General features: G+C 53.1%; 7 protein-coding genes across 7 annotated transcripts; 3 read left to right on the top strand and 4 right to left on the bottom strand.

The window, feature by feature from the left end:
• Window positions 1-15: 15 nt before the first annotated feature.
• AYL99_00171 (hypothetical protein) lies at window positions 16-2670 on the bottom strand (the record flags this gene model as incomplete). Its single annotated transcript, XM_018831687.1, has 1 exon — window positions 16-2670. The coding sequence occupies one exon, from the start codon at window positions 2668-2670 to the stop codon at window positions 16-18; it is 2655 nt and encodes an 884-aa protein (XP_018697566.1).
• Window positions 2671-3656: 986 nt separating this feature from the next.
• On the top strand, window positions 3657-5027 carry AYL99_00170 (hypothetical protein; the record flags this gene model as incomplete). Its single annotated transcript, XM_018831686.1, has 1 exon — window positions 3657-5027. One exon carries the CDS (start codon window positions 3657-3659, stop codon window positions 5025-5027), a length of 1371 nt encoding a protein of 456 aa, XP_018697565.1.
• A 1622-nt stretch (window positions 5028-6649) lies between these two features.
• Window positions 6650-9307, top strand: AYL99_00169 (hypothetical protein; the record flags this gene model as incomplete). The annotated part of the gene is made up of 1 exon (XM_018831685.1): window positions 6650-9307. One exon carries the CDS (start codon window positions 6650-6652, stop codon window positions 9305-9307), a length of 2658 nt encoding a protein of 885 aa, XP_018697564.1.
• Window positions 9308-9897: 590 nt separating this feature from the next.
• AYL99_00168 (hypothetical protein) lies at window positions 9898-11022 on the bottom strand (the record flags this gene model as incomplete). The annotated part of the gene is made up of 1 exon (XM_018831684.1): window positions 9898-11022. One exon carries the CDS (start codon window positions 11020-11022, stop codon window positions 9898-9900), a length of 1125 nt encoding a protein of 374 aa, XP_018697563.1.
• An 884-nt stretch (window positions 11023-11906) lies between these two features.
• On the top strand, window positions 11907-15716 carry AYL99_00167 (hypothetical protein; the record flags this gene model as incomplete). Its single annotated transcript, XM_018831683.1, has 1 exon — window positions 11907-15716. One exon carries the CDS (start codon window positions 11907-11909, stop codon window positions 15714-15716), a length of 3810 nt encoding a protein of 1269 aa, XP_018697562.1.
• A 1217-nt stretch (window positions 15717-16933) lies between these two features.
• On the bottom strand, window positions 16934-19771 carry AYL99_00166 (hypothetical protein; the record flags this gene model as incomplete). The annotated part of the gene is made up of 1 exon (XM_018831682.1): window positions 16934-19771. One exon carries the CDS (start codon window positions 19769-19771, stop codon window positions 16934-16936), a length of 2838 nt encoding a protein of 945 aa, XP_018697561.1.
• A 931-nt stretch (window positions 19772-20702) lies between these two features.
• AYL99_00165 (hypothetical protein) lies at window positions 20703-21551 on the bottom strand (the record flags this gene model as incomplete). The annotated part of the gene is made up of 3 exons (XM_018831681.1): window positions 20703-21278; window positions 21349-21376; window positions 21436-21551. The coding sequence occupies 3 exons, from the start codon at window positions 21549-21551 to the stop codon at window positions 20703-20705; spliced, it is 720 nt and encodes a 239-aa protein (XP_018697560.1).
• Window positions 21552-21796: the final 245 nt, after the last annotated feature.

Genomic DNA, 21796 nt, shown 5'->3' with positions numbered 1-21796 from the left:
TCATCGTTAGATATCTCATTTCTTTCCCTTCTTGCCTTTTCCCTTGGCCGGTTCCTCGGTAGTACCCAGAATTGCATCAAAGGTGATGTTTGGGTTAAATGTTGACTGGGGTCGAGAGTTGCCACGGTACGAAGGAGGCGCATCCATCGCTTCCAAGCCCAGATTGACCGAAATTCGATCTCGACTAACGTTGCGGAAGTCGCCCGAGCCAGAAGGAGATGTCGGCCGCAGGAGTGGTGAGTGTAAAGGACTGGCGTAGGGTGATTGAGCGGGACTCGCATACGGCGAATATGCACTGGTGGGCCGCGGTTGGAGTCCGTGGCCATCCGCGCGCTGAGGTACGTTGGTCATCTCCTCTGGAGGTGATTCTCCCAGCCATCTAGTAGCAGCCGTCCAGCAGTGACTTCGTCGGTAAATTCCTTCAACGCTGTGATCGATGAGGTCTGCTGGCAGACTCACATAGCCGCCGCCACTGGCCACGTTGTACCATGCTCGAGACGTGGACTGGTCTTCCTTCATCCAGGGTCGTCCTCCTCTCGGCGCGACGCACAGGAAATACTCGACACCTTCTGTGTGCTTGAGATCTCTGGCATCCACCACCGTCATTGGAAGAGCCTGCAGGACGGCGTACATGAAGAGCCATTGCCCACATCGTGCATCTACGACCTGATCAAGAGTTTTCCCTCGACCAAGTTGGCGTTCATAATTGAAAAAGTCTTGAATAAAGGTACTCGCGACGATCGATTCGCGGTTGTAGGCCCCAAGCAGTACTTCGTTGATCTCGGTCTCTTTGAGCTTTTTGCTCTGCGCGGCCGATTTGTCGGATATGACCACATGATGGCGGTTGAAACTGTTCGCGAATTGCGGAATCAACGGTGTATCGAATGGTATGGGGGGGATGACTGGTGGTGTTGCTCGGTCATATTCGCCCTCAACCCTTCGCAGCGCATGTTGGATTGTTTCGTTCTGGTCCTCGGTCTCAGCATCATCGGCCATGGGTGCCATGTCGACGGTCCGAGTCGTGATTGCTGAACGATCCACCAGGACATCGTACAAATCTGTAAAGTCTTTATAGAGTTCCTGCAGCAATATCCTGTTCAACCCACTTTCCTCGAAATTGTTCTTTTTGGAGGAAGCCTTGGGAGGCCAAGCTCCGTAACGCCGACGTAGGTAAGCCATGGTAAATCGTCTGAAGTCGAGAAAAGCGGCTTTCCATTCCTTGAACCGAATCAGCTTCGCCTCGATCGATGTCTGCGAATTGGCAACACCAGCAAACATGGAGGGGAAGTCGAAATCCTCGAGTTTGCTCTTGACCGTCAACAGCCTTTGCTCCATGTCAATCTGGGCTCGCTCTAGGCGGTTGATCGTAATTGGCGAGATCTTCTCGTATTTTGGACTTTTGATCGATTTGATATCGGCGAGACGCCCGACGGCGTGGCAAAAGCCTTCGTTGTACAGTGGCCATGATTTCAGATGTTCCCCCAGAACTATGGCCTCGATGGTCTTTTCACGGCTGGACCTCACATCAGCCAGTCGAAGTTCGTCGCAGTATCGTGAAAAGCTGTTGTAGGGCACATCGCCCCATGTGGACCCATCTGCATTGGTAAAAGAAAACCTCTTGAGTATGCTGCTAACTCCCATGAAGATCGAGAACAAAGTCACCTGTCTGGGCGTGGCGATCAGCGCCCCACCAGCAAGGAAGGCAAAGAAATTGCGGTACAGGACGAGAAGCTCCAGATCATCTCCGTGCAGCTCCGACCCGGGTTGAGATACGTCTGTCTCAAAACCGACCGGCAGATAGACGTGCCTCTCCTGGTTGATCGAGGTGACAGCATTGGGCACCGAGAAGTTTGTGGGACGGTACCCCGAGCTCTCCTGGAACGGGGGACGTGTTTGTCTCGGACTAACTGACATGTCTGAGAAGGCGGTCTGCATTTGAGGGACGTCGTTGTTCACATCAACGGGCGAGGGCGGAGACTGCATGCGAAGGTTGACGAGGGGTTTTGAGTCGACCAGGAGAGCGGACTCGATACGAAAACAAGGGCCTTTTCCGGAAGAAGGGGGATAAAGATATATGACTGTGTCGCCATAATCATTCCAGAGCTCGGGGACTCGCTCGCCCTTCAACAGCGGCGTCAAGTCGTATGCTACATGCTCCCGCAACCCGGCGATCCATGCCTTTGAGGCCCCTGGGCCGTCATCAAATCTGTGTTTATCTGATTTTCCATGGAGCCAACTCTTCTTCTTCGCTACCTTTGCCGACGGAGGCGTTGCAGGATGGCCCGGGGAGCCGGCCGTACCGGGAGGTATCAACAAATTCGGTGTCTGAGGCCGACTCCTGCTTGCTTCTCTGCTGCGTACCAGACTATGGGGACTGCTATTCCGGCTCGCGGATGTGCTGCCGGAGGCGCTCTGGTGACTGCTTGGAGGGCGGACTGCTCCAGAGGCGGAGAGTAGGGGAGGGGGAGTAAGCGGTGGCAGGCCGGCGTTGAGATCGATCTCAGAAGAGGAGGTTATGCGATGTTTGTGCAGTTTGTGGGATATGGCGTGGCCAGCAGACTGAGGTGGAATATGAGGAGCACTCGCTGCCACCGCTGTAGGTGGATCGGGGGTGATGCTGTCGGTGGGATCGCGCGCGTGAGAGAACAAGGACGATAGTCGCTTTGCCATAGTGAAGGTATGGCGCGAGTAAACACGCAGACAAACTTCCTCGAGAGAACCGGATGAGCCGTCTTTTTCTTCCCTCAGTGCAATGAACGGATGCGATTTTGTGCAGCTCCTTCAGCTCTTGGTGGTCATGGCCGCAATTCACTTGCGCCCGTGATGCATGGCTTAGCTCTTCGAGGATTCTAAATACAGTGCAGTGTGCTGGCGTGTCACCATATCCAAGGGGAGCGGTGGATGCCTGGAACGAGGACTCGAGAATCTAGGAGGGCCACAGAATCGAAGAGAGGGAATCAGATCCGGAAAAGCGATTTGCAGGGGGGCATGACATTTGACTGGGGTGAGCCGCGTGCGTGTGCCTATGGCTATGGTGGAGGGGCGGAGGATGGGTGAGGCAAAATAATAATCATATGTAACAAGGTGGGTGGTGGTGATGATGAGGTGATGGATCGAGAGCGAGTGTCAGGGGAGGACAAGGATGAGACCCACGGTTCTCTCTTCTTGAGACGCATGGATGTCGCACATCGTCCTCCCTCGAAATCTTGGAATTCAACGACAACCACATTCACTCCCACCTCCCTTCCGATCGACCACGACCGTTTCGTGCCTGCGTCACCCGCACTTTTCAGCCTCTGTCCGTTGACGTCGACGTCCCCAGTTTCCAGTGGCAGTCTTTGCCTGTTGTCGCCTAGATCAAGGGACCATCCTCTGCAGGCGATGCTTAACCTGCCGCTAACTCCCAACTCTAGCGAAGACACCAATGGGGGCAAAAAGAGCACGGGGATTACTGGCTCGCCAGCCTCAAGCAGCAAGGGAAAATTCTGATCCCTGCCCGCTGACCCAGTCCGAGGAACGATGCATAACTGTCTTGGTGCCTTGGACTGCGGATATAAACACACTCGAGTCAGAAACTCATGTGGAGGCATCGTCGACCGCTGCCGTCGTCGCCAACCTCCAAATTCCGGGCACATTCCGCGTCAATAGCGTCCAGGATGACACTTAGAGCAAGCTCCCGCCAGGATTCTCCAAAGGTACCCAAGAACCGGCACATTGACCTCCTCAAGGGCTGGCCACACACGAGTCTACTGCCACCCCATCAGCTGGACCAGGCCTCCGCAGAGATATTATCCAAACCCTCCAACTCGGACGTCTTGTTCTATGGTCCAGACGAAGGCTATGAGCCGCTGAGAGTGGAAATTGCCAAATGGCTCAATGATTTCTACCGACCAAGCGAGACGGTTACAAGCGACAGAATATGTATCAGTGGCGGTGCCAGTCAGAATCTAGCGTGTATTTTGCAGACTTTTACTGATCCGATCTATACTCGCAATGTCTGGATGGTGGCTCCGACATATTATTTGGCCTGCAGGATTTTTAACGACTCTGGTTTCGACAATAAGCTGAGAGCCGTGCCCGAGGATGCAGAAGGTATCGACCTGCACTACCTGGAGCGAAATCTTCAAGAGAGTGAGAAACGGGCAGTGGCGGAAAATAACACGTCGCCGCGCATCAAGTTACCTAAGCCATGGAGGAAGATATACAAACATATCATTTATGCAGTACCGACCTTTTCCAACCCTTCCGGTCGAATTATGAGTCTAGGTCATCGACAGGACCTGGTTCGGCTGGCTCGACAATATGACGCTCTTGTCGTTACTGATGATGTGTACGACATGCTCCAGTGGCCTTCGAATCCCAAGGCTGGCTCGCGCAAGATGGACATGGCTGTCCTGCCACGAATAGTCGACATTGATAGACAACTCGATGGCGGAGTAGTCGACGAATATGGGCATGCAGTGAGTAACGGCAGTTTTAGCAAGATTGTAGCGCCAGGCTGTCGAACAGGTTGGGCTGAAGGGACACCGGCACTAGTCTATGGATTGTCACAAACAGGCTCCAGTCGCTCTGGAGGCGCCCCTTCTCATCTGGTCGCTTCGTTCATTTACCAGATGCTGGCCACGGGGGTTTTGCAAAACCACATCTGGCAAGAACTGCAGCCAGCGTATGCGCAACGCTATCATTTGATGATGCGAGCGGTACAGCAGCATCTGTTGCCATTAGGACTGACCCTGCCCCAGGCAGACAAGGATGTTGCGGGAGGCTACTTCATCTGGTTGACATTGCCGAGCTCTTTGAACGCGACACGCATCTACAAACGGGCGTTAAACGAAGCCAATTTGACTGTCATTGCGGGACCTATGTTCAAGGTGGACGGAGACGAACAAAACAAGGAGGCACGTTTTGAACAGGATATCCGCCTGTGCTATGCCTGGGAAGACTTGGATGTACTCGAGGAAGGCGTCGTTCGATTGGCTCAGGTGATTGAGAACGAGCTGGAAACAAACAGGTCAGGTGGACGGTAAGCTGGGGTGACATTCGATGTGAATGTTGATGAGGGATATGACTTGTCACGGCCCTAATCCCTAGGTAGTTGAATATCCAATTTATTCTTGGGCCTGTTTTGTTGCTACCCGTACCCAGTACTTTTGGCCACGTATTTCTTCCTCTCTTGGGCAGGACTTCGGGATCTGCAGCATGATCGGAGATAATCCAGCCACAAGCTCAAGCCTCGACAGCGCCACTCCCGTCAGCCGAAGTCATCCTTTGTCAAACCTAGCATGTTTCGAGTGTTTCACACCCCTGGCGCCCGTTCCGCCAATCGGATGGAATGCACACTGCCAATTTGACGGCATTTCGAACAGCTCGCCTCGTGTCGTCTTCCTTCTTTCTCGACAGCTTTTCTGCCGCCTCGCCACCTTTCCGACTTCATAACCCGACGAGTGGAGAGGGAGCTGTGTGCGGATTAAGGAGCTTCCAGGGCTGGCACATCTAACGAATCAGAGGTTGGAGATGGCTGAATATTGCTTGTCTTTGACTCTCTCCCTGCCACGCGGTAGCTTCCCAGCGGAGCGGCGCGAAGGGCCCTAGCTTTCAGCGAAACAGCTGGTCCAGGAGGTAATAATGTCGGCAAGGCGAGATCAGAGACACTAGGTTCCTGCTTGACACTCCTTTATTCAGCATGCTGAAGGGAAATAAAAAGGACAGCAGGAGTCCACAGGGGGATGGGTCACGGACGGTGTGGTGCGAAATTGGGACAAAGCGCAGGCAACGCACCAAAAGCAGCTGGCTGGCTGACGCCGTGTAAAGAGTACGTACAACTGATCGGCACTCCTGGACCGACTGCAACGGTCGAACGAGATTCAAAAGAAAACTGGGATTCTCTGTGAGACTGCCATCTTCTCGTGCTCCTGCTGCGTTGTGTGGGTGAGTGTGCGAGTCGTGCGAACAAACGCCTGCCAGCGCATATCAACACCGCAGCTTCTCCTTCTCCTTCTATTCATCGCTCATTCAGCAGGTCGGCGGCTACACTCGTTATCTCTTACCTTTTCTTGGACCTTTGTTGACTCGATTCTCTTTGGGTTTCTTTATTCTTTTTGCCTGATTTCTTTGAGGGTCTGTTCTGGTGTGTCCGAAGACACCTTTGTCATTCATTTAAGGGGAGAAAGACTGAGAGAAAGAAGGAGTGAAGGGCTTCGGAACAATTGCCCTTTACTGACAGCCTCACTCGTTATCGCTACCGGACCCGTCCTCTTGACCACCAAACTGTCCCCTGTCTGTCTGAATGCAGCTGCGATTGTCAATCACTGACTGTCTTCTCACTTCCATTCATCACTGTTCGAGACCCTGTTGTCACTTGCACGACTGAACTCGTGCCTGCCTCTTCGTTCCGCCACCAGTTCTCCCGTGCACAGTTCACAAGACCACTTCCACAACTTCCTAGACGTTTGTCACTACCGACGAGACGCGTCTTGAAGGCACCTACACTGGTGATCGCTGCCTTTAACCACTGCCTCGATCTTGTTTGTCTGGTGCTGGTCACCTCAAGGACTATAAAGGATCACCTTCGGCTCCTCCGACTCCTTTTCGAAACCATCTTTCCTCAACACTCTCACAGCAAACGACCCGAATCAACTCGACGTCAAATATGTTGTTCGCCTTCCTACTTTTCCTCTTTGCCTGGCTCTCTAAAGCCGCACCGAGACCCGTCCCCGTCGAACCTCGACAGGCGGCGTCCTCGTATTGGCTCTCTCAAATCCAGCGGCAGGGCACTGTGGCTTACGGCTCGAACCCTGGCTACAAGATCTTCCGCAATGTCAAAGACTATGGAGCTGTTGGTGACGGTGTGACTGATGACACCACTGCCATCAACAACGCCATTACCGATGGGTCTCGCTGCGGACAAGGCTGCGACAGCTCTACCACCACCCCTGCGATCGTCTACTTTCCTCCTGGTACCTACGCTGTCTCATCTCCAGTTATCCAGCTCTACTACACGCAATTCATTGGTGATGCTATCAATATCCCCACTGTCCTTGCCCTGCCTAGCTTCCAAGGCTTGGCTGTACTCGACACTGACCCTTACATCCCCGGCGGCAACGGAGCTCAGTGGTATACAAATCAAAATAATTTTTACCGCCAAATACGCAACTTCGTCATTGACATCTCACAGATGCCAGAAGACCAAGGAGCGGGTATTCACTGGCAAGTTGCGCAAGCCACCAGTCTCCAAAACATTGTCTTCAACATGCGCCCCAAGAGTCCCACCAACAAGCAACAAGGGATTTTCATGGACAATGGCTCTGGAGGCTTTATGTCAGATCTTGTATTCAACGGTGGTAACTACGGTGCCTTCTTGGGTAACCAACAGTTCACTACGCGGAATATGACCTTCAACGGCTGCAACACTGCGATCTTCATGAATTGGAACTGGCTATGGACCCTAAAATCGGTGACAATCAACCAGTGTAACATCGGCATCGACATGTCAAACTTGGACAACGGAGTCAATCAAACGGTTGGCTCTGTGATTGTTCTTGACAGCGTCATGACGGGCACTCCGATCGGCATCAAGACTTCGTACAACAAGACCAGCTTGCCTCCGACTGGAGGTACTTTGGCCCTGCAAAACGTCGACTTCACAGGTGTTCAAACTGCTGTTGTTGGTGCAGACGGTGCTACTCCCATCCTGCCTGGTGGCATGGTCGTGGGCGCCTGGGGCCAAGGTGACATTTACACGCCTGCTGGAGGATCATCCGCAGAATCTCAGAACGTTAAGAGAGAGCCGCAAGGTGGACCCTTATCCCTGCAGCCTCCGTCGGTCTCATACTATTCGACGACCACAACTACGCTCACCATTTCGGAAATACCGCCTCCCAGTGGCATACTGCTCACAACCACAACAGTCTATGTCACCGCATCCCCAACACCCACCGGCAGTGCTCCGGTGACCTTGACAGTTTCACCACTTCCTCCATTCAATGCCAGTGCTTCCTCAACTGTTCCATCCAATGCTACAGCATCTGAGCCGACTCTGCCATCTGCCGCAACGCCTGGTGTGTGCTCTGCTACCCCGGTGTCACTGCAGTCAGCACGTGTTCAACAACCATTGACTGCTCCAAGTATGGCCGCGTCTCTGATGAGCGGCAACAAGGTTTTTGAACGCTCCAAACCGCAGTATCAAGACGTCCCAGTTTCGTCCTTCATCAGCGTCAAGTCAGCGGGCGCGAAAGGTGATGGCGTGACTGATGACACTATAGCAATTCAAAACATCATGAACAACGCCACCGCAGACCAAATCGTTTACTTCGACCACGGTGCCTATGTCATTAGCGATACCGTCAAGGTTCCTCGCAACATCCGAATCACTGGGGAGATCTGGCCTCTCATCATGGCTCAAGGCACGGCGTTCTCAGATGTCAATAACCCCAAGCCTGTCTTTCAAGTTGGTGCCCCGGGGGATGTTGGTTCAGTGGAGATGTCAGATCTTGTGTTCGAGACCCTCGGACCCGCGCCTGGTGCTATTATGCTGCAATGGAATGTTGCGGAGGCGTCCCAAGGCTCCTGTGGCATGTGGGACGTGCACTTCCGGATCGGAGGCACTGCAGGTACTCAGCTTCAGCAAGACACATGCCAGGCTAACGTCACTGGCTCCTTTGAGTTCAAGCCACAATGTGCAGGTTCTTTCTTGATGATGCACATCACTCAACAAGCATCTGCCTACTTGGAAAACTGCTGGTTCTGGGTAGCTGATCATGAGCTTGACATCACCACCCACAACCAGACCGACATTTACAACGGCCGTGGATTGCTCGTTGAGAGCCAGGGTCCTGTCTGGCTGTACGGCACGTCGTCAGAGCACAGTCAGCTCTACAACTATCAATTCTCCAATGCTCGGGATGTCTTCATGGGTGCAATCCAGACAGAAACCCCCTACATGCAGGCTACTCCGAACGCCTTGGAAGGGGGATTTCCACCTAACCCGGCATTCTCAGATCCAACCTTTGCAGACTGTACTACTGACTCTTGCAAGAAGTCTTGGGGCTTGCGGATTGTGGATTCAAGTGATATTCACATGTACGGCGCTGGTCTCTACAGCTTCTTTGACAATTACCTCCAAACTTGCTTAGACACAGAGTCGTGTCAAGAAAACATGGTCGACATCGAATGTTCTTCCAATCTCAGCTTATACGGCCTTACAACCAAAGCTTCGGTGAACATGGTCAACGTTGACGGCACCCCTGAGGCTATCGGACAAGATCATGAAAATGGGTTCGGCCAGACCTTGCTTCTGTTCGAGACTTGAACCATTGTCTCATCGGAACTGCAGGAACTCCGAAACCTTCAGGCGGAAAGCAAAAAAAGGAATGAATAATCGTTCGGAACCAACAATCGAAGGCACGGTTGATTTTTTTTTGTTTTTGTGCATCTATTGGACAATGGGAGATTGAACTTCAGCATGAGCGAACTAGCATGATAATGAGCATATGGGCTTTTACAAAGCATAAGTTACTGCGGTGGCTTGAACTTTATGACACAGGTGTTGGCTGGAAGTCTCGATGTGCATACAGATACCCCGTGGCTAAGAGTGTCACTTTGACTTGCTCTTGCTCTACCTTTAGCTTTGAAAGACAGCATACGAATGAATAAATGAAATGAGACAGTGCTTGCTCCCTTAACTCTTGAGATCTTTCCTCGCACCGAATTTATATGAACGTGCTGCTGAGACAGCCGTCTCCACACATAGACGGGCTGTAGTTTTCTTGCTCCGTCCTCTGACTTTCTCTGCTGCTCGTAGAAGACAGCGCCTCTTGTATTAACCTGTAGTAGATATCCCCTCCTCTGTCTTCTTGCTCTTTACAGCCTGTCGCTGTCCAGAGAAGAGAGAAATCATGCTCATAGAGTGACCACTAGTTTCCTCCCACTCACCGTTCCCCCAGCCAGTTTGTCCATCGCGGTTTGGACGCACTCGAGTCCACTCCCCATGAACTCAGGTGCAGGCATGTATTGTAACCGGTGGTCCTCCAAGGCGATCTCAAGCCAATCCCACACCCTGGGCGCGACGCCGGTGGAAAAGTCAGATACTGCTGACACGTTTGGCACGATCGACACGTCATTCTTGGCGTACTGTGCTGCGCCTGGGAATACGGAGGCGATGAACTTCCGACCACCACAGGCGTGAAGGATTTCACAGAGGGAGTGCAACGTGGGAGGTTTGGAGATGGCGTCGTACGCCCCGATCACTTCCTCGCCCGCCGCCCTGAGGTAGGAGATCGCGGATTCAACTATGTTTGGATCACTTTGGTCAAAGCATTTCTCCGCACCCAGTGATGTGACGAAGCCGTGGTTTCTCTGCGAACAAATGCCGACAACGGTGTAGCCGGCCAACACTGCGAGTTGGACGCCGCAGGATCCCACGCTCGACGAGGCACCCCACACAACGAGAGTTTTGCCCTTCTTCTCAGCTATGCCTTCGACAGGAGGCATATCCAATCCCAGCATCACTTCTGGAAACAGGCAACTGGAGGCGGTCCTCACAGCAAGCGGCAAGACAACCGCGTCCTCATAGGTCGTGGCCTCGGGGATCTTTGCCACGAACGGGGAAAGAAGAACCACGTATTGTTGGAAAGATGAGTATGCGTACACCTTCTTGCCACGCCATTGTTCGAGGCCGTCCCCAGTAAGGTCCAAGTCTTTGGATTCTTTGACCCTCAGCGGCGTTGTTTGACCGATTACACGATCACCGACCTTGAGGTGAGAGATCCGTTGATCTGTCTGCCCTTCACGAGGGAGCTCAACAACTTCCCCGGCAACATCACACCCGAGGATGCACGGGTAGCCGTCCTCTTCTGAGATGAGAATTCCGAGTCGTTGGATGATCCAGTCAGCAGGATTTATCGCCACGGCGTGAGCTCTGATCACCACTTCTCCAGAAGATGGAGGAGAGTAGGGAGCCGGGGAGATTGTGAGGTTTGGTGCTTTGGCAGACGGAAGGATTGCAGCAAGGTTCGATGGCGACATGGCGAGGTATTGGATGCTAACAAATGGCCTGCGTGAGGTTTTGAAGATTTTGGTCGCTAAGCAATTTATCAGACGGTTTGAGGGTTACCTTGAAGTTCGTCACGTCTATTGCTTCGGCAAGAACTTGGAAAGCGGTGGCATATTAACTTATAGGTACTTGTTGCGGGTGCTGAGGCGATCGTCTAGAGACAACCAAAGCCCGCTATCACCGAAACGTGCATGAACATTGTGCCGCTCCTAGCGCGTGGTGCTCGTCCGTCTACGACAAGTGGAGCAGAAGGAGCCTGTGCGCATAGAGGCCCCAGAGTGCCATCTCTGCTGGAAAGGGCAATAACATCTTGACATCCCGGTCAGAGACTGCATGATTGGTCAACCTAGCTTGATGGAGATGGTAAGAGAGGGTTGAATACGAGTGAGGGTTTAGCTCGAGATGAGCTGGGTACGAAGGCGGTGGAATGATCGACATCGTGCACTTCGTGTGGCTCATTGAGGGTTGGATTCATGACACACCTGGACCCAGGCTCCAAGCAAACTCATGCTCAGAGAGAGTCTTCTGTCAGGCATCGGAGTCGATAAAATCTTAGAAACTTGACGTTGAAAACTGCGGCCACGACGAGGCTGAGAAGCGCCAAGAGCCGCAATGGAAAATGATTGTTCCGGAACAATTACCGTCACCAACCGCGCCTTCGAGATACACCTGCGAAGTGACAAAGTCCCAGTCGAGGGATCACCTCACATTCCTTGTTTAATGACTCTGTGTTATTCTCCCTCAGGGACTTAACTCCCTATTCTACCTCGTCTCACCAATATATTCCCCCCAAAAGAACATGGATCTCTAAACATCAACGTGCCGGTGTTGGACTCCACCATCGACCATCGCAACAATGACCTTTCGGCATCCTCCGCGGCTGACAGAACTTGAAGACGAAGCCTTCAGCGACGACGACCCGCATGCTAATCGAGATGGTGTAACCGCATTGCTCAATCGGTCAATACGCCGGGCTGGTGCCTTGGCCGCCAAAGCTGCAAAACTGAACAAAGAGAGCGTGACAAGAACCAAAGCCAGCCCCATCCTCCCCCCGTTCGCTACCGACTTTGGTCCCCAGACTCTGACCGAGTATCTGCGAGCTGAGGTTGACAAATTGAAGCTTGAACGCAAATCTCTGTCGGGAAAGGGTAAAGGGAAAGAGAAGGACATCTTGGATCCGGCAATATCTGGCGTGCTCCATCAGAGCAACACTTCAACGTCATCTCATGGTCTCTTGTCACCATCTGCTACTCCAATCCTCGCAAATCGAGTCGATGACCGGCAGTCTACTCTGTGGTTAGCAGCTAGGCGATCGCAGCGCCTGGCACGCAGAAGCGTTCCCAACCGGGAGGTGAGTCAAGGTGCAGCTGACCACCAAAGGACACCGCAGTCTCGGCCAGCACCTCCGACGTCGTTTCTGCCAGATGTCTCTCAACAACCCTCCATCCATGGAGATGACGCCCTCACTACAATATTAAATGGTACCAGTCCCGTTAGAACAAGCACATTCGAAGAGCACACCAAGAACAAGAGAATGGCTGTTAGGCACACCGCCCAAGAGGATTTAAACAATCCGATGGGCGCCAGATCGCGACAGAGAAGACTTTCGAAGGGTTTGTTGCCCTCTGGCACGCCAACTGCTGTCATCACGAATTCGTCCGCCACGACATCAGGGGTGCCCCTTATGGGCACCCCGCAGTACGACACTCAAGCGTCTCCTCACATACCCTCGTCCAAAAATGAACTTAGGGACTCAGTGCACTGTCCCGGACAGGAGGCCAATGACAACAGAACTATTGAGACGCCGTCCGATAAGCCCTCCCATGCCTTCCCGAACAACCAGGGATCACCACAAAAATCTCCCTGCCGCAAGGAAGCTGCACAACCGCGGCCGAAGAGGCATACCCCAACAGTCGCTTCTTTCGACTACGCCAGCCTCATCCCCGAAGTCATATCTTACAGCGAAAAGGAGGACTTTATTAATCAGGAGACGCTGACGAGCACGACGGCACACCTTTCGACTAATTTGGAAAACCGAACCACAGAGCCAAGCTGGGTGTGTACGGCTCCTTTTTACATATCTTTGCCCGCCAGGAGCGGAGGACATCCTGGGGTGACCCGTACATATGCCACTCACGCTGTCGAGAACAGTGATCCGAGTGAGAAGAACGTTCCTACAGCGGCTCCTGAAAAGCACTATCCTCGCATCTGGAAGCCCTCGGTGGTTCCTGGCACGTCTCTGGAAAGCACGACCTCGACTAGGCCCTACGCGGGTCGAGCCATCAACGTTCTCGGCCACAAATCAAATTTTATACAAAAGTTTGATGTCGATATCTGGGCGGAAGTCTCAAGATTCCTTTCTACGCAAGATGTGAGAAACCTCCGTCTAGTCAACAAATGTTTCGCACGCATTATAGCTCCAATCCAATTCAGAAATGTCGTGGTAAACTTTGGCCAACACTTCTTCGACACGAACCCCGGCACTTTCGATATCAATTCCGAGCATCTCCCCGACGATTCGATGTTCAAGAATTACGGTGCCAATATCAACAAATTTGGCATATCCTTCGAGTACGATCTGCAAGGTTTGACCCGTGCTAAGAAGAAAATCACCTCGAAGGTGCAAGATGCATGGTTTGGAAAATTCAGGTGGCCCACAGAACAATACCCACGTTTTCCAGAACTGCAGGCAATCGAGGATCTTGTTGACCATAACCGCCCTTTCCTCAAAGAAGCACTAGAATGTCTGACCACGGTCTCGGAGCTTGGGTTGTGCATCGACAGCGGCCACGGCTGGCTAGAAGGCCCCGATATTTCTGATATGGCCCTCTTCAATCGACGAACTACGAACGGGAGCAGAGTCTTTGGGAAGACGTTCGAAACCGAGGATGTCTGGACTACTTTTGCCCGTAATGAATACTTTCGATGGGCCCAACAGAACACTATCAACGAAACCACCAAGGCACTTATGACAAAACTGCAAAACCAAGAGGAGTCCCCTGCAAGAGAGATTCGCTTTCTAGATGAGCTCAAAATTCGTGACATTGAGAGCTTTCGACGTCAGGACGAGCAACACGATTACGACCCAGAATGTCACGTGGGAGGTAGTTCAGTTCCAGGAGTAAACTCCTCCATGAATGCGACGGGCGTATTCCCTAATTTTGCGGCGACGCATGAGGCTGCGAGCCATCGTCGACTAGCCACCCATAACCTGAAAGGAGGAAAGAGATTACCCCAGTGGCCATTAATTTTCAATGGCCACAATCTTACCGCCGAGCATGGAGGTCACTGTACGTTCATCCAAAACCAAACGGCCAATCCTTGCACGTCTCCACTCCAACCCGGACTTCTCACAGAGCCGCAAGCTGAGTGGCTGATGGAGACTGTATGGGCACAGCGTGCTTTCCTGTCCTCTTATACGACCGCTATCGTTACCCACAAGGAGAACTTTACCTCAATTCATACTCTGCGCATCAGCAAATTGTCCTCTGGTCTCCTCCCATCAATAGAACAAGCCGAGTTCTGGAAAAGCTTGCCTGGACTGAAGACGTTGGAGATCCTCATCAGCCCGGACTGGCGGAAGGAGCACGTGGCAGGCTATCACCCACACGGTTGGCAAATGTTTCTTCATCCCCTGAACGCTGCCCAGAAGTTTACCAGTTTCTTGAGGAAGTATATCGTCCACATCGAGCATTTACACAGCCTGAGCATTGGCTATGTCGGGGGCGGAGAACATGCTGTAGGTCTGTTCGCACGCAACAAGCACGTCATGGCCGCACCCATCGTCGAATCGCCGAGACAGTGGCTGTTCTTCCAGGACGACTCCGACCAAGGGCAGAACCTACCTCTCGTCAAATTCGACCACATCCGAGAGCTCAAATTTCAGAACTGTTGGTTTACTCCGTGGATGCTGCAGGAGTTCATGCGGCGCAGCAGAGACACGAGCCTCCATTCCTTGACCCTCGACTCCGTCAGCATGAGCGTCTATCATAAAGCCAAACAGGTCGCACCGGCCTGGAATGTATTGGGCCATCTTCGCTGCCTTCATCCTCGAGAAGAGTGGACTCGGGAAATTTTGCCCCCCGGCGCTTCTTGGGCTCGAGTCCTTGATGCAATCACGCCCGGGAAAACACTACTGGCCCACAAATACGACGCGGGACTCATTGACCCAGGAATTCATCCGATGCCCCAACCAAAGTTCCGTGGGCATGTTCAAGAAATCATTCTCAACAGCTGTGGTTATGTCACGATCTCGGTACCCTACCTACGCCCCACGGCCTATAACCAGAATGCGGCGGTTGTGTGGGCGGACCCTACAATGGACGACGCCCTGCGCGTTCGCAAAGCACGATTTTCCAGCAGTCTAGGCTTTCCAGTTGTGTGGGATTCGTCTTCGGCCTTTGGAGTTCGGGGGCCCATGCCACTTCAGGAGACGACGGACATCCTGATCCCCGATCGAAGCGGATATGAACATTCATGGTTAGGCAACTTGACTCAATGCATCCATCCGATCGAAAAGCGCGTCCTCGAGGAGGCGTGGCAGATGACGTTTGGCTGGCCCAACAACCTGGAGCGATGGGCCGCGGTCGAAGATGGACAGTGCGAAGGTGGTACGGGACGTTTCAGTGGCATTATCCGGAAAAGCGACCAGCAGATGGAGTGTTGAATTCATTCTACGTTGTAGAGACTTTGCGCATGGCGAATGACCGCAGTTGTATCATAGGATGACTGCTGCTGTCTCCGGAGAGACCAGCACCAATCGGGTATAGATATCGTCATGATGGCACAAATAATATTAACTTGGGAAGCGTTTTGGGAACGCAACGATGCGGTCTCGCTGTTTCTAAAACTCAAAGGGTAGTAGACTGGCAAGAGAAAGAAAACTTGGAATGTATTAGTACTACTTAAGCAAATGTATCATCAGCATAGGCGGTTGACGCCTCTCTCGATGGACCTCACCGAGATGACATTACCAACGTTACGGCTGAGCGACGAGTGACGAATTCGATCAGTGGAAACGTGCTCAAAGGTTTTCACCGCCTTCCTTCTTCTCAGCTCGGAAGCATGTCACTGTATTATCTATGTATCTGATCCCGCTTCGGCCAAAGGCGATCACTCAGAGTCCCGCACTTGCTCCCCCTGGATCCTATTGCCACTATTACTACCCGAGCACAACTGGGATAATGATTGAGGACTCGATGGCGTAAATGTGCCCTGCATACGAATCAGACAGATTTATGGGCCGAAGGGACACTACAAAACAAAGTGATACTATATATAGTATATTGCTTCTTGGGAATGTATGGGACGTGAAGAAATTCCTATTTTGCAGAGTGAAAAAAGAGAGGGGGGTTATCCGGCTCAATACCCAAAAAGGGGTGGTTGAGAATAGGGGTGGACAGTGAACTTGCCTGTATGGTATATATATGCATGTATAGCATATATGGCATATACCGGAGCTCCGAGGAACACCACTGCTATATTTATTCAGCAGAGTGTGCATCCAATATTTGTCTCGATGTGCATTTATGTACTTGGTAACAGGTAAGAATGGACGCTCACCCACCGATTCACTCGGCTGGCCGGCCGACTGTCTGGAGCATTTCAACTTCTTATTACAGACTGAACCCACATTGGGGCAGAGAGACACGAAACCGCTGAAGGTGCAGCCTCGTTTCTTACCAGGCGGCCAGCACGGCACTATTAACCGAGCACTCGAATCCAAGTTGTCCCACGCGGCGTAGAATCTTTGTGCTCCTGCCCTTTCTGTTTTCCTTTCTTGCTTCCTTTCTTTCCCACGGCCTATTCTCTGATGAGAATTTTCTACGACGAACTAACGTGAATGGCGCCAGTATTGTGTATATGCATGCATGCTTGCTTGTTTCAAGTCGGCGGCGGCGGCAGGGGATTCGCACCGGCCGGGAGAGGCGGCACCACGAGCTCGAATGGCCGGATCTCGCGCCAGGTGTACATCTGGTTGTTCCCGCCGTAGGCCCAGCCATACACAATCAGCTGGAACTGCTGGGTGATGCCGGAGCCCGTGGCGCGGCTGCCCTTGAGGTCGTCGTCGACAAAAAATAGCTGCTCGGTCTGCAGGTCGATGGTGGTGGAGCCGACGGATGTGGTGTTGCTGAAGTCAAAACGGTACATGGCATCCTGCACGAAGCCGTACATAGAGCTCATGTCGGTGACCTTGACCGCGGGCACCTCGGTAGTCTTGCTGTTCGAAAAACTGGCGCTGCCGCTGATGCTGCCCGTGCCCGACGTCTCGAAGAACCCCCAGTTCCCCGTCACGCTATAGTCGACCCCCGTGGTGAGCTGCGTCGTCAACTGCGTCGTCTGCGGCGACGAGCTCTGCACTAGGAAGTTGCGCGGTCCCACGAACACGTTCCGCACCTGCAGCCCCGGGTAGCAGAAGAACCGCTCGTTGAGGTCCATCACGGCCAAAAAGTCCTGGTCCGTGCCCGTGAACCCGGTCTCCGACTCCACCGAGGCCGGGAAGACATCGTTGGCCGTGCAGATGTAGGGCGCCGGCGCGGCTGGGTCGATGATGGAGGTGCGCACGACATAGCCGCCCATGCTCAATTGTGGGTTCGGGGAAAGCTCGATGGCGTGGCTGACGTAGTAGATGTCCTTGACGTTCTTAGGATTGCTCGCCCCCGCCCACGTCACGCCGAAGCCAATGGTCGTGACGGCGATCTTGCCGAACCGGATGCCCTTCTGGTTGGAGAAGGGATTGGTGAGGTCGATAAGCTGGCCCAGGGGCGCGATGTCGGGCCACAGGTCGCTGAACTGCGAAACAACATTCATCAGATCCGTCGGCGTGTCGTCCATGGCTCGGGCGGTAGTCTTCACCTGAACTGGAGCTGTGGGCGCGTCTTTGAAGTACGTGGGAATATCCTCTGGCTTAGGGCTCGTGTCGAAGGCGCACTTGCTATGCTTGCTCAGGGGATGCCACCCGTAGTTGAAGTGCAGCAACCATCTGTGGAGACGATCTCTCTCTGCTCGTAACGCTGCTTCGTGGCTCTTCGGATCTGTGGCGTACGACCGATCAGTGTAGATCACCGTACCTTTATACGGTTTGACATCTCGCTCCTTGTAGAAGGGATTTTGGGGCTTCACGTAGTGGTAGTAAGATATGCGGCTGATTGTTTCTCCCGATACTGTGCTCAGACGACGAGTTCCGATAAGTCCCTCAACGTCGGAGATGGTTTTGGTATTGGTCGGGTTCAGAATGGAGACGGTGCAGGGTCCCGTGCGGAAATGATGGTTCAGCTCATCCTTCTGCTCCTGAGAGAGGCTGGCGATACCGCTCGACCCAAGGACATAGTGCTGGGCGGGTTGATAGTGAAGTCTCTGCCTCCTCCTTCTCACGGCAGGGCTCCGCTCCTGGAGAATCTTGGCCTGGGCTGGCTCCAGCCCATTCAGCTTGAGCGCAAGGTTCTGATCATTCAATTTGCTCTCTGGAGCCACGGGTTCATCGGGTGGCAGGCCATGGTCCGGATCGTCGGCCCATACGCCGTCCGCAAATCCTTCAGCATCGATGACCGACGACGTCCCGCCCATTAGATTGTTGAGGCTGGCAACGGTGGCAGGCAGCTCCGGTCTCGCGGGGATACTAGCTGTAGCGGTTTCAATCACTGTCGTTTTGGCGCCAGTTTCTTCGTCTTCCATGGTGATCACCTGGCTACCAGGAACACGGGTGAACGTCTCCGCCAGCAGAGCCCCTTGCGCGAACCCATGAATTTGCAACAAGTTCTCCCCCAGGATCTGTGACGCCTGACCTGCGGCCTGGGTGTCGATATAGCTGTAGTGGCTCAAGGCGTCGAATCCATCGACCTTTTGCCACGTGCCGGTCCCACCACTCATGACCCGGGTGACGTGTTGATCGGCTGTGTCGGACACCATGACGACGGAACTCAGTCCGTTGGACCAGCTTTCTCGGGCTGGAGCGCCCAGCGCCGGACAGAGAACGATATCTGGAGGGCGCAGCTCGGTTGCCTGGTCGAAGGGTGTGTCCTGTGTGGCGTCCAAGCAGATACGGATCGAGAGCATGACAGAATTGGCGTCGGTCGCGCCGCCACCGAGGATGTCACTGACCGAGAACACCTTGGTGGTCTGTGCTGAGCCGGTCGTATCCACCATCACCCAGTCACCGTACCCGTCAATCTGGCTCGGGATACCCTTGTCCACTGACCACGCCTCGTTGTTCTCGGAACACACCAGGATCGCCGTATTCGAGAGGGTTTTCTTTCCAGCCGCATTAGTGACGCCGAGATCGTATGTCGTCGTCATCGAGCAGCCGATGGTTTCTTTGGTGTACGAGGCGATGTACTGCGCACAGTCGAGGAGGACTTCGCGGATCGCCGGCTGCCAGCTGAGGGGGATGGTGTTCTTCCCTGGAAACTGCCACGTCTTGCCATCGGCCATAGTCTGGCCACAGAGGGCATTCTCTCCTGTCATGAAGATGGTTAGTCGCCCGCTGTCGGCGGTCTTAAACACGTTTTCGATCATGTCCGGGTTGGTAAAGGCTTCGATGATCTGCTGACGCGCAAACTGCAGTCGCTCCTCGTCGGTTTCCGTCTCGGGGGGATATATGAAGCCTGGGATGCCGATGACACGGACACGTTGCACCGAACCTGTCGTGTAGGTGTATGTGGGCGGTGTACCCTGGACAATATGGTTGAAGCGGGCAAGAAGCCCGGGCTCTTGGCTGGTCATATTGCTCCTGCTTTGGGGGATGAAGTGATACCAAGATGATATGAACTTATGAGGGTTTGAGTCCTCAAGGGAATTCCTGTTCGTCCCTCATAGACATATATGATGGAGCAATATCGTCGAGCACATGAATCTATCTGTATCATCTCGCCTTACCCAGACTTTATATACATGGCGAACCATATCAACCGAGCTGAGCGCTAACGAGGAAGACAGCTGAAGCGAGCTGAGGTGCATGCATGCTAGGTGCATACGGCTGAAGTTGGTAAGTTAGTTGTCGTATTTGGTGCCCTCTCTCACCTTTCCATACTGTTTTATGCATAGATTCTTCTCTTGTAGGAAGGAGGCGAAGACCAGAGCTGTACGATGCCCTTACCTTCACTTCCTACGAAGTGATGAAGGAGATCGCGGTCTGGCTTCGCACTATTGCAAACAAACTCCGCTAGGTAGGGTCTAGACCAAGAGTTTCTGCAGAACCCAATCTTGACTTGATCAAGATAAGAAGAAAAAACAAGCAACAGCTGATCGACGTGAGAGGAAAGAGATGGAGCGGGAGATCTTCGGTGCGGTCGAAAAAGGAAACCGTTGGAACTCGTTCGTTTACGCAGGACGCAAGCCACTGCCGAGCAGCGTCACCAGACCAAACAGCATTCCCCTCGTGCTCGATAAAATCTGTGAAAGGCAAATATATTATTGGTTTGTGAGCGAGAGATACATACTCGCACGTAGTCGATACGGGAAGGAAAGCTGAAACTCAGCCTTGCACCCTTGTCATGCTTCAATCTTAAGAAATAGCAAAGACAACACTCGCATTGAAAGACGGTTTCTTCGCTTCACCGCAATTTGTCCTAGCACTCAATTCTCTCGTTCTCTCTTAAGCCCATCCTCGTTGACATTGGTGCGACGTCAGAGCTGCTCAGCAGGGCTCGCACCATTAGGTCTCCCCGGCGTTGCTCTTTGACCCACGGGATCCCAGCCCGCATTCTCGCTGGCTCATCAGGCGTCCTGGATGTGCCAAGTGCCACACTGCACTATACAAGACCAACTCCGCGACGAAAAACCCGAAGAACCAGCCCTCGTTGGTCCACAGTCGCGAAGTGGGCTGAGCGTAGATTTGGATCGTGCGAAAGACGTTCGTCAGGATGATCATGCCGAGCCAGAAAACGAGCAGAGCCATCACTTTGATCACGTCGCGTGGCGGGCGGGGTATTTCCTGGGCCAGCCGACGGCGCCGGACGTAGAGCATTATGATCCAGACTTTGAGAATGATGAGGAGGAGCAGGTTGCAAAATAGTTGCAAGAATAGGGACGCCTTGACGAGGCGTATTCCTGACCTGATCTGCCCTGGTGGCTGGCCCTCAGGGGAAAAATATGTCGCGCAGCCCTGGGCAGTGCAAGCGATGACGGCCGAGGTGAACATGGAAATGAAGAAGAGGTACAGTGGTGGACGAATTCGGGGGATCGGAGATGGGAAACTGGTGAGGAGATGATAGTCTAAATGAAGGACGAGCTGGGTGGGTGTCAGAAAGAGATATTCAGTCAACTCGCGAACTTATGAGAGTGGAAAGGAGATCCCTTACGGCACAAAGCGGGAGGATCAAAATATATCTGGTCGAATCCCCGTCAGTCCAATACCGGCTGGCATAGAAGGAGGGAATCATGCTCACGTCGCAGTATAAAAGAGTCCCTGGACGGCGCTGACCTGATCAGAGCCATTGAATGCCGAAACCTCACGACAGATGAAGCCACCAACCACCAGGCCGGCCGCGATGGGAAGACACATGGTGTAATGCCATGATTGGTACTTTCTATACACACAACCCCATGGTGTCAGTTGCATAAGAAGTGGACAGACTCCGTTGAGCTGGTCGAGTGGCAGACTTGCCTGCTTTGGTAGACATGCAAGAGCAGTGACAAGAAGAAGAGGACGGCAAAGGCGGAAGAGGCGCCTTTGGCAACGGGATGGAGGTACGGGTTGATGCTGGCTGATGCGTTTCGAAAGAGGCAATGTCAGCATAGAGTACTGCG

Source organism: Fonsecaea erecta (genome assembly GCF_001651985.1).
Source record: "Fonsecaea erecta strain CBS 125763 chromosome Unknown Scaff1, whole genome shotgun sequence".
Classification (NCBI taxonomy): Eukaryota; Fungi; Ascomycota; class Eurotiomycetes; order Chaetothyriales; family Herpotrichiellaceae; genus Fonsecaea; species Fonsecaea erecta.
The sequence above is the reverse complement of the archived record's forward strand: the minus strand, read 5'-3'. Positions and strand labels throughout refer to the sequence as shown.